Source organism: Gastrolobium bilobum, unplaced genomic scaffold (assembly GCF_033153095.1).
Source record: "Gastrolobium bilobum isolate Gb01-03AN ecotype WA unplaced genomic scaffold, APGP_CSIRO_Gbil_v1 utg15602, whole genome shotgun sequence".
Classification (NCBI taxonomy): Eukaryota; Viridiplantae; Streptophyta; class Magnoliopsida; order Fabales; family Fabaceae; genus Gastrolobium; species Gastrolobium bilobum.
The window spans coordinates 50,497-63,452 of NW_026899306.1; the positions used below are offsets into that span (position 1 = coordinate 50,497).

Sequence of the window (12,956 nt, forward strand, 5' to 3'; positions counted from 1 at the left end):
TGATTCTTTACATGGTATCAAAGCCGACGTGATTAAGTGGTCACGAGTTTGATTCTCACTGCCCTCATTATATTAATAAAAATAATATAAAATATTGTAAAATTTCTTTAGCCGAGGTAGGCTGGTATGATACATTATCCACCCTTAATCCCAATGAGCTATCGTGTGAGTGAGCGTGTTAGAGAAATATAAAAGTGATGTAACATTGATAAGTGTCCAAGACACTATGTTTTTAATACCAAATTAGCTTAAATAATGATTAATAATACAGTGTTAATTATTCAACAATTGGATATGATTTTGATATCTTTTAATTTGTTTCACGTTTAAAGTAATTAATTATGAATGTGATGGACAAAGGCAGTTGGTAGAGATAAGGATCAAGAAAATAGCAGAATTAAACAAGATTATTGGGCTGGCTTAGCGAGGAAGTTCTTCTGATTCATTTTTCCCTCGCTCTGCAGCTCGCTTCAGCAAGCAATTAAGTGAGAAGTTAAAATTTGCTCGTTGAGCAGCTCGTTTCAGCGAGCCTTATCCAAATTAAAATGCCATTTTTTTTTCTTTAAAAAGACGAGACTAGAGCTGTGGTATTTATTTTGGGACACGACAGAGAAAGGCTAGGAGGCGGCTAAAGATGACTTAGGAGGCAGAGAAGCTCCGTTCTGAAACTGAGGAGCGGAGAAATAGTCAAAGCTTCAACTTGAGACCAGATTTTAGGTTTCTTTATGAATTTTAGTTTCTTTTCATCTCTTTCTTTAGTTTTCTTGAATATGTTAGGCTAGTTCTTTTCATGTAGTTAGGGCGAGATGGAACCAACGGTTCCTGAACATTGTTTAATTCTTCTTGTAATTATTTGATAAATGCCACTTCAACCCAAAACCAATAATTAATTTAACTTTAACCCAAAATCTTAAGACATTGGATGAAGCTAAATTAATTATTTTATATGTCTCTAACACACCACCTCACGCAAGAGCCCTTTGAGCTTGAAGCGTGAAGATGACACAAACCCATTTTTGGTCTGCCTTGTGCTGCACAAGCCCATTTTTTGGTCTGCCTTGTGTTTTTTTTAATTCCACCTTAAAGTGGAGGGTGATGAGGATCGAACTGGCAACCTTGTGGTCACTAAAGCTTTGATACCATGATAAATGTCACTTCAACCAAAACCTTAAGGCATTGGATGAGGCTAAATTAATTATGGGTTTGTTTTTTCTGCAGTCACTACAGATAAGTTATATGCAGTAAGCCCAATATGACGTCGTTTTGGGGCGGAAATCATGGTGTTTTTGTAATTTTAATTTATTTTAGGATTATTATAATCTTTATAATCATAATTTTTTAATCTTTCAATACCAAAAACGACGTCATTTTGGAAATAAATGCAGATAACTTATCTGCAGAAATTTTTTTCTGACTAATTATTTTATATCTCTCTAACATTATTTTTCATGTTTCAATTATGCAATTATTCTGTTTTAAATTTCCGGTGTCGTTTATGATTTGGTCAATCCTGAATGGTCGTTAGAATCTTGCATGTCAATAGAAATATTGCTTTCTTGATTCTATTATATTAATTGCTAGAGTTTTTATATTCTAGAAATAGTCTTATAAATTCTATGACGCATAATTCTTGACCTTAAAACTTGCTTTAGAAAAAGGCCCTAAGGGATTAGAGCCTTGGAATATAATAAAGAACTAAAACCACCAAGGGATTGAAGAATCAGTTAAATTAGAAAGGTTTGTCAATAATTGATCTTGAATGTTAATTGCATGAAAGATTAGACTCGTTAGGAAAATATTGAGGAAGTCGAATCCCTAACTACGCTCGTCTTTAATTGAATTTAACTCGTTCTTGTTTGCGTTCTTGCGTCTTAGTTATTAATCTTGAAAACTAAAAACTATTTTTTTTAAAAATTTATTTTTATTAATTTAAAATTATATTCTCCAAAACTTACAAGATCGATCCAACTTTAATTATATAAATAAGTTATTGCTTGATAAATCAATCCTCATGGGAATGATATCTAGGGGTGTTAACGGGCTGAGCCGAACTGGATAAATCAAGCCTGTGTTTTACTGTGTCAGCCTGACCTAGTCTGTTACCTGTTATGAATATAATTATCGGCCTGTGGCCTGTCTTATGTATAAAAAATAAAAGCCTGGTTTAACCCGTTTAAAAAAAACAAGACAACAAAAATTTATTCAAACAAAATATATGATCAACAACACTAATAACTTCATAAAGATTCATAAATTCAATGTATATCTAAAAAGTATAATGTAGAGCAAAAACATTCAAAAAATTCGTTTAACCAATAAAATGAGGTGAAATGAGTTGAGGAGAGAAAGAGTTATTATGAATAGTATAAAAAATATAAAATAAAAATAAAAGTTAGTATAAGTTCAAGTCTGGTTTCAACAACCAATTTTAGACATGTAATCCTAAGCCTTCACGAGCTGAGCCTAAGACTCCTGGTTTGTTTAGCACCCCTAATGATATCCCTACTCTTTATCACTTTATTTCTTGTACGATTGGTGCACTTGTCGAAATCGTAATAAATATCTCCCAATAACTTTTGAATTGAAATTAGTAATTAAATAATAATAAATATAAAATCATACGTAATAGCATAAAATAATACAATAAAGATGCCAAACATAGAGTGAATTGTTGACATTTGCATTATGTGGCTTGACTTATGGTATGCAAAAGAAAGAGAAAAATACAAGAGGTAGGAAAGGACTATAAATAGAAAATGTAATCATTGCCGTGATGACTCGCAATTCATGCTCCCATAGGATTTCCCTGATATCGTAACGCACTAAATTATCTCTATATTATATACACCTCTCTACAATATAACATTATGTTATTTCTTTATTCATTTATCAATCTAGTCCACTATTTCAAGCAAAGATGTTGCATTAATATATATGATTTTAAAAGGAAATAAAAATTTGTATCCGTTAATTTGAATTTTTTTTGAAAAAAAAATCAATTTCCAGGTTTGAATGAATCAGATATTTGACTAGCTTATTATTATTATTAATAGGGTAAAAGATTTCTCCAATCAACGGAAATAAGTTATCTCTGGTGAGTCTAAAGTAATATCGTTTTGGGGTGAAAATCAAGATATTTTTGTAATTATAATATATTGCAGGGTTATATGAGTCTTTATCATTATAGTTTTTTAATTTTATAACCTCAAAATGAAGTTGTTTTGAGCTCACTGGAGATAAAGTGTGGAGAAATATTTTTTCCTAATTAATAATAATATTATTAGGATTTAATGTTTCTCTGGTGACTAGAAATAACTTATCTCATGTGATCCCAAATTAACGTCATTTTGAGGTTGGGAGAAAGATATTTTTGTAATTCTAATTTCCTTTGAGATTATATTAGTCTTTAGAATTATAATTTTATAGTTATATTAGTCTTTATCATTATAATTTTGTGATTAACGTTTCTCTTGCCACAAGAGATAACTTTATCTCCTGCAACCTTAAAGCAATGTCATTTTGGGGTTTAAGATTAAAAATAAATGGTATTTTAGTAAAATTAATAATAAAAGAGAAAAGTAAAAATTTTAAAATACCTTTTATTTTTAATCCTAAACACCAAAATGACTAAACACCACAATGACGTTGTTTTGTGATTGCCGGAGATAAAGTTATCTCCCATGACAAGAGAAAAAGTTATCTCCCGTGACAGACAGGAGAAACACTTTTTCCTATAATTTTTAGTAGAAAAAATATAAAATCCTTATTATTATTATTATTATTATTATTTGTTGAATAGGTTCTATCGATCCACATGTTAAGACATTTTGATTTTTAATTTATTTATTAGTTTTATTTTTTATTTTTAATTGTAAACAAAATCCTAATATATAAATAATTTATCTTGATGGTATTTTAGTAATTTGTGATTAAAAAATTTAATGTTGAGAGAATTTAAATATTGTCATTAAGTAAAAAAATAAAGAAGAATTTTTTTATATTATAAATAATTATAATTAATTTAAATAATATATACATAATGAAATCAACCTAATTCTGCTAAACATTTTACATTTTCAATTTAAAAGTAGTTTTTCAAAATTATATGATAACATTTGATATGCCTTATATCATTTATTAAACAAAATAAATTTTATACGTATATATATATATATATATATATATATATATAGAATAGTAAAGATATGAATTTTGTAAATACAAATGAATTGATACAGAAAATTGATGTGTTTTAATAATTGTATGTTAAACAGTAAAAACTTGTATCAATCTCTTTTACATACTTGCTATGCATATCAATTCTTTTTATATAATGTTTTTTGAATATTATATTATATACAGCATTTTTTGACCCTCTTTAGTTTTATTTAATGAATGAGATAATAAATATTTAATATGATTGCATATTTTTATTTTAAGGGTAATTGATAAAAATTAAGTAATGATAAATATAGTTTTTTTTAATAATTTTAGATTTTCTTTAGTTACAATATACTGAAAAAAAAAATCAGGGGTGTGATTTAATATAAAATTTTAAATGAGGGAAATACTGATAAAAGGCAGTTGCCTAAAAAACATATAAAACTTTGGGATTTGATTTTTTAGAAAAATTATTTTCTCGCGTCGTGATTCAATTAGTAATGAATCTCATATTTATTAATTTTTTTTTTTTTTTTGCATGCAGATCGAAGAGTCACAATAAGTGAAAATATTTATCATGGGACATAACAAATATTTTTTCCTAAAACATTTTACCTATGAATGATGGGAAAAATATGTATTTTTTTGAAGAATATAAATTTAGATTTTTTTAAAAAAAATTAAATATAAAAAGATGAGACCCACATCTTTATTTTATTTTTAACGAGTTCTACACTTCTTTATATTTATCTCTATTTTAAAAAACTTAAATTTATGTAATTTTAAAGAATATACATTTTCCCCAAGAATGATAACATTGGTTTTTTCCCAAGGTGTGTTTTTGCTTTAGACCATATTTAAATGATTAGTTTAATAAGTTCACATGCATCTGTTGACTGCTGTTCTGTGGCTATTCTTGAAATTCGCATTATTTTGTACTCACTTCCATTTGATTAATGATATGCTAACACGGTTATGACATGTCCACCTTCTACAATATGTTATCTCTTATCACGCATGCAAAACTGTTCAATATTATTTGCGCTATTAGAGGACTCACATAATTAGTATCCGCAGTGTCTTTTTTCCAGCATAAGTGATTCATGTCACTAGAATGTACTGTTCTGAGCATGCTACTTAGTAGAATTTATTTTCTATTATTTTCTGCTTCTTTGGAAACATAATAGTAAGAAAATGGTACTCAACTCCAACAATTAAGTAGTATTCTTCGATATGATGATGGATTGAGGTTAATGTAGCACATGTGAGCTTGCTGTCTACTGAGGAGACCACATGATCAGGTGATAAATCATTATGCACCAATGATATATAAAGAGTAAAAAAAGTGTGACAGCTAATATACCTGTGATACTTAATTATTTATTTATAAGTATTTTACTCGATGATATATTTATAAGGTATTTATCTTATATTAGATAAGACTCAATACCTAAAATAGCCTATTTGGTAGGTCCAAAACAAGTATATAATATTTTTTTAAAAAAAATGTAGCGTATAATAGGCTCTTGCTTTTTGACCCATGTAAAGTAAAATTTAAAACTATTCATCACTTTAATTCTTTCGGTAAATGCGAAAAGTCATCTAGCAATACACATTCAAGTTGCATGTGCTTCATGGAGAATATCTACGGATATATTGAATTTTCTGTACATTTTTTGACTTATAATGTGATATATATTTTATTTTTATCAAATTATTAATAAATAATTTATTTTAGAATCAGGTGAAAGAATGATTTGATAAAAAATAAGATATGTATCACATATTGTGAGTAGAAGATGTACAAAAAAACTAGATATATTCGTAGCACTAAAGAGACATTTGATACAAGAGATTTTTTTTTTACCGTGTAAAAAAAAGATTTTTAAAAATATGATAGAAAAATATTTTGCCCAGAAAAGTAACGAAAAAGTGTTTGGTAGCTCAAAATAATAGTGGAAAAGTTGGGTTAATTTGACTGATACTACGTTTGGTTGATTGTAAAATATTGATGGGAATATGAATTGAATTTATCAAATTACCCATCATTTTTGAAAATATTGTATATCGGTCATGAAACAGGAGGGCATTTTGGTCCCAAAACATAAAAATATTAGAATCCGAATTCAAGGGAAAAAAAAAATACCATGTGTAGGGAAGGATTTTTTATTTCCAGCTGTAGGTACAAACTCAAATGTTGGGAAAATTATTTGGCTAAGAATTTCTTATGTTTCTTAATATCAAATATGGTCAAAAAATAAACCCAACCCCACTTTCGCATTATTCCAATCAAAATACTCGTATCAAACATCTTCTAAAGAAATTTTTGTGCTTCATGTGTGGCTTAGGCAAAATCAAAACACGTATGTATGGTAGTACACGTTAAAGTCATGCGCACCTCACATATGAGAGGGCAGATGCATGATAGGCATGTATTGATTTTTGCACAAGTCACGCATAAGAATAATTATAAACTTAAAAGTACACTACCATAATAAGCATCTTTTCGCATTAAATTGAAAAATCATTTGAAAAAAACTAAACTGATAAATAATTGCGCAATTCGACTTGGGTAAAAAAGCCTAGGCTCTTACATAGGGTCCTAGAAATACGGGTGATCACAGTTCATTATTCTTAGTTTCAGTAGTAACTGGGGAAAGAACCATTTCATTGCCGTATTTAATGATGCATAAAATAATAATATACATTATTTTTTTTGTTTCTTTCATGTAGCTGATACGAAGTTTCTATTATGTTGATATCAAGGGTATGCATAACTGAGGGCGGTGTTTGCTCTATTGAGCATTTGTCACGTTCTTCGTTTCTGCTAACCCATCTTTCGACTTTTTGCATTTCATGGATCCTTCCCTAACTTTTGCATATATTATTTGTATTTGTTAGAAGTAAGGGGTTACTTTATATGAAAACGATGTCTGTAGTTTGACATAACTGAGGAAGGTTTCAGCTATAAACAAAGAAGAACTGAAATGCTTACTCAACACTTTGTATGTTACTTTTTTCACTATCCACGCACTCATAATGTCTTTAATGCTAATGTTGACCATTTGACTCTTCAATATCAGCAATTACTCCTATAAATATGTCACTTACATTGTGATCTTTCAAGTTTTAACACCAAAAAAAAGGTATCACATTATTATCTTTTTTATGTTTATTTCTAGTTGCCAACCTTGTTTTTTCATGCATGGTGTGATCGTATATGTTAAATTTCTTCTTTGCAGATAGTTGAGGATTGGCCTTATCAGAAATTATATTTCCCTTAAGCCATCCTCTTCTTTTGATTGAAATAATCAACTCTGTAAGAAGCACTTCTGTAGTGTATATCATTGTTGTTGTGCGAGATCTACAATATTATCATGGATGAGAATGGCACTTCCAATGAACCCAACAACAAATGGAAACTACCTCTCTTCGTTTTCTTCAAAGATGCAAGGTATTATATATATATATATACCATATATATTATCACCCATGTTTGATGAAGAAGCGGCATCATGCTCTGGCTATGATTAAATGATATGAAGATAATATGATATACTAATATCACAATGTGCTATTGGTTGATGGGGAAAAATTGATTTCTTTGAAATGCATTGCATTTATATGTTGCTCTAAAGTTAAACCATTCAAGTAATTTTATATGAATTACTAATACTTGATTATGAGAATGTGAATGTAGACTTGTTTTCAAGCTGGATGCTCTTTCTAGAGAGATATTAGGAATTGCATTTCCCTCTGCACTTGCTGTTGCTGCTGATCCCATTGCTTCTCTCATAGACACTGCATTCATAGGCCACTTGGGTATTTATCTTTTCCTTGTCAACACTTGTTAAGGCTAACTTTTCACTATTTTAGCTTTTGATGCTAACTTTTCCTTTTCATTTGTTTAGGACCGGTGGAACTTGCTGCTGCAGGAGTTTCCATTGCTCTGTTCAACCAAGCTTCAAGAATTTTCATATTCCCTCTTGTCAGTATTACAACTTCTTTTGTCGCTGAGGAAGATACTATTGAAAAGCTGAATATTGAAGCAGCAGAAAACAAGTTTTCCGACAAGGATAAGGCTAAGTTCAGTGAAGCAATGCACGAGGATCATAAGCTTCAAGACATTGAAAAAGGTACAACCAAAGAGAACATTGAGGCTCCAGAAGAATCTATGAAGGGAAGTGATGAAACAAACGATCCTGCAGTGAAAAGTTTAGCACCTGAGGATGTGGAAAAACATGCTAATGGGAATAATGACACAAATAATGGAGATGGTACGTTCTCTCTATAACAGTCTCTTCTGACTCTGCCTATATATCTATGTCCATGTCCTAGATGTAGCACACTCATTATGATCAACCTATTTTTTTCCCTTAATTATCATATGTTGTGGACATGTGTGGAGAAATTGCATGCATTGAATATTTGATTATATTATGATATTTTTAAACTCAATGATAAGTTATTGCTTCTCTACATTTCAGATGCCAATACAAATATATGCAAAACTTCCTCAGTTATTAGTAGTAATAAGGTTAAGGATAAAGTTGGAAAGAAGAAGCGACACATTGCTTCTGCATCAACAGCACTACTTTTTGGCATAATCCTTGGTCTCCTTCAAGCTACAATCCTTATATTTGCAGCCAAACCTCTATTATGGGTGATGGGTGTAAAACATGTGAGTTTCTTCATCATGAAGATCATATGTTATTACATATCTTTCTTCATTACCTAAAGTATATATCTGTTTATGCATAAATATGCTTTAGTTATAATGGAGCTATTTCTACTATGTGTAGGATTCTCCTATGCTACAACCAGCAGAGAAGTACTTAAGATTGAGATCGTTTGGTGCTCCAGCAGTTCTTCTCTCCTTGGCCATGCAAGGAATCTTTCGAGGATTCAAGGACACAACAACTCCTTTATATGTCATCGGTAGGATGAAATTATTTATTGTTTAGAATGAAGCATATTTTGAGAGATGAAATGTGAAAGCTTTATTTTATTTTATTTTTCCATCCATAATTCGACTAGTTTGATTTGAGTTTGGTAAGACCATATGATTTAAGAGAGTTGTGTTTCTTAAGAACCTTAGGATACACCACCCCAAAAGCTAGTTCAAAGGGTGAGAGTGCTCAAGACCTTATAAACTCCACATTAGTTGCTCTTCAACCAATGTGGGACTATATATCTCAACATGCGCTCAAGGGTGAGAGTGCTCGAGACCTTATAAACTCCACATTAGTTGTTCTTCAACCAATGTGGGACTATATCTCAACACGCCCCCTCACGCAAGAGCCCTCTTAGCTTGAAGCAATGTGGGACTATATATCTCAACATGCGCTCAAGGGTGAGAGTGCTCGAGACCTTATAAACTCCACATTAGTTGTTCTTCAACCAATGTAGGACTATATCTCAACACGCCCCCTCACGCAAGAGCCCTCTTAGCTTGAAGCGTGGATTATGCAACAGACCCAATTTTTGATTTACCTTTACCATGTTAAGAACCTTGAGATACACCACCCCAAAAGCTAGCTCAAAGGGTGGGAGTGCCCAAGACCTTATAAACTCCACATTAGTTGCTCTTCAACCAATGTGGGACTATATATCTCAACTGTGTTTCCAAAGACTTGAACTCAGTATTGTTGATTTAGTGGGAGTAACTCTTTGTCAGTTAATCCGAGTTGATAAAGTGAGAAAACTTGCAAATAAAGAATGAACTATGCACCACAATTCTTAAAATAGAGATGGATTTTTTGTCTTATTTTGAACTTTGAAGCATCCTATACTAACATATTCTTTAATATTTTTTTGAGGTGGGGTAAATTCTCATGTAGGTTTCATTGAAAACTCCGAACCCACTCTCGATTAATGGGGTTCATATAAAAATTCACACGATAATTAAACTAATATTAAAAAGAGAATGTGAAATAGAATATTGCTAACATTTTTATTCCAATATTTTCCCTAACTTAATTCATTTGTTTATTTGATTTTATTTAGTTTCGGGATATGCATTGAATGTCGCGTTGGACCCAATACTTATTTTCTCGTTGAAAATGGGAATCAAGGGTGCAGCCATTTCACATGTTCTCTCCCAGTAAGTCTTACATTGTTATGCATCGGAATATTGTTTGTGCTCATACCACTCTATCTCACAAAATGGTGATCCTTTTAGGTACGTGATGGCATTAGTCCTCTTGTTGATATTAATGAAAAAAGTGTCTCTCGTACCTCCAACCATAAAGGATTTGCAGATTTTCCGGTTTCTTAAAAATGGTAAGGCACTTAAACATAGCATATTCAGGTTATATATTCTTTATTATCAGGGGAAGGATATACTTACCACCAAAAAAGTTTACAACCTTTACAACTAACTTAATCACCGTTGATTTCTGTCAATCTAACAGTTATGATTTATTAAAAATTATTAGGTCGTATTTATTAATTAATTATTAATTCTCAATAAATTATAACCGTTAGATTGACGGAAATCGACGATAATTAGGTTGGTTATAAATGTGGTAAAAAATTTTGGTAGTAAATATATCTTGCCCCTTATTATTATTGGAAAAACCAAGGGATACTCAAATATATAGCAATCAAACACTTTTAATTTTATGTCATTAGTGAATGATGATAATAAATTTTGCATTACTTATATATTTGGATTTTGTTTCTAATTTTCATGGTTAAATGCAGGAGGTCTTTTGATGGCAAGGGTAGTTGCAGTGACATTTTGTGTGACCTTGGCAGCATCATTGGCAGCAAGGTTAGGTTCAATTCCTATGGCTGCATTTCAAACATGCTTACAAGTCTGGTTGACATCTTCCCTTCTTGCTGATGGTTTGGCTGTTGCTGTACAGGTACGGAAAATAAAAATAAAATAAAAATCCTAAATATCTGTGAATAATTTAACTTCTCAACAAAAAAAAAAACTCCTCGTTTTACCCCGATTAACGGGATAGGGACGAGGGTAATCCATATATGCAGTTTTGTTCCTATATATTTTCAAAGAAAATGTTATCTCAATTCGAACTGGTGACTTTTTGATTATAAAGGAATAATTTTGTCACACTTTGTACAATAAAAGTCAAATAAATAATACTAATCAGTCAGTGTCCTTGATTCACAGGCAATTCTTGCTTGTTCCTTTGCTGAGAAAGACTATAAGAAGACAACAGCTGCTGCAACAAGGACATTGCAAATGAGTTTTGTTTTAGGAGTGGGGCTCTCTCTTGCTGTTGGAGTTGGATTGTACTTTGGAGCTGGAATATTCTCCAAAAATGTTGATGTTGTGCATTTAATCAAACTAGGCATCCCGGTATATAAATATATATATCCCTCGAACAACAAATCAATAATTGAAACCATAATGTTTTCTGTGTGATTATTATCTAATTTCATTTAACACTCCAGTTTGTTGCTGCTACTCAACCACTCAATTCATTAGCATTCGTCTTCGATGGTGTGAACTATGGGGCATCTGATTTTGCATATGCTGCATACTCTTTGGCAAGTTCACATGATTTTTCTTATTACTATTATTAGTATGGCGCAGGTTATATTTACAAACTTTTTTGTTTACAAACTCTTACAAACTACACTATCTTCTTCCAGGAGAATATTAGGTTACACTATGTTCTCCCCAGAAGATAGTGTAATTTGTAAAAATTTGTTAAAAAAATTTGTAAACGGATCATTTCCCTATTAGTATTATTTCATAGTATGTACCATCTTTATTCAAATTTATTTAGTAATTAATTATTGGCCACTCTGTTTGTTATTTCAGGTCATTGTGTCAGTAGTAAGTGTTGCTATAGAATTTATCCTCTACAGGAGCAAACACTTCGTTGGGATCTGGATTGCACTATCCATCTATATGTCTCTTCGCATGTTGGCTGGTATATGGAGGTAAACTTCTTCATATTGAACCCACAACATGAGCTTATTGAACACTTATGCAATTGTCCTATTTATTCCTATCTTATCTTATCCACCAAACAAACTTTTAAAATAAATAAAAATTGGGTTTGTGGAATCTGCAGCAGTTGCAGACAATTTTATCTACCATAGCATAGACATAACAAATTGGGGCCTACTTGTTCAAAAAGAAAAAAAAACTTTTCAAAATCTACGTACCGATCATAAAAGATATTAAAAAATTTGTGTCTGTGACGGAGAAAAGTATTTCCGCCACAATTGCAAAAATACTTTTGCAATAAAAATATGTAAAGCACCACACGTTAGTTGCGGCTTGTGTTTGATTCTGTATAGGAAACACATGACACTGGACCACAAGTCCACAAGCGCTTGATGCATTGAGAGTTGCCTATTATTATCTAGGATCTACAATATTAAACAAGCAAAAATGAAGCACCTAGTTTTAGTATTTCAATAAAAAAAGAAAAAGAAATTAACTTAGTCAAATATAATTATTATTTCTTGTAAATTTTTATATGCTGAAGTTGAATAACATGAACCTTAAATGAAAATGCAGGATGGGAACAGGAACAGGACCTTGGCGCTATCTCCGTGGCCAGTCATTGTCTTAGGATATCTAACAAACGGAAATTTTGTATTAGGAACAGCACATGTTCTGTATCACATTTCAGCACTTAGGATCCATACACAGATTTTATTTTATTTTTTTCCTTACACATTATCAGTTATCGTTATATCTCTCTGATACATTCTTGTACCTTGGACTGCTCCATTTACACGTGTTATGTTATGCATCATACTCTTTCCCTTTTCCTCCCTTTGTGGAACTATATATGTATCCTATACTC

The 12,956-nt window shown here is 31.1% G+C and overlaps 1 protein-coding gene across 3 annotated transcripts; it reads left to right on the plus strand.

Annotated features, from left to right (window-relative positions):
- Positions 1-7,538: 7,538 nt before the first annotated feature.
- Positions 7,539-12,719, plus strand: LOC133289363 (protein DETOXIFICATION 43-like). 3 transcript variants are annotated; one of them, XM_061487285.1, is made up of 13 exons: positions 7,539-7,615; positions 7,862-7,983; positions 8,073-8,310; positions 8,413-8,438; positions 8,649-8,842; positions 8,964-9,099; positions 10,168-10,264; positions 10,343-10,443; positions 10,867-11,030; positions 11,300-11,488; positions 11,584-11,679; positions 11,957-12,078; positions 12,665-12,719. In XM_061487285.1, the coding sequence occupies exons 1-13, from the start codon at positions 7,539-7,541 to the stop codon at positions 12,717-12,719; spliced, it is 1,617 nt and encodes a 538-aa protein (XP_061343269.1). The 3 variants fall into 3 exon arrangements, with proteins under 3 accessions (XP_061343269.1, XP_061343267.1, XP_061343268.1); XM_061487283.1 differs by having other exon boundaries at positions 8,073-8,438; XM_061487284.1 differs by lacking the exon at positions 8,413-8,438 and having other exon boundaries at positions 8,073-8,320; positions 8,627-8,842.
- Positions 12,720-12,956: the final 237 nt, after the last annotated feature.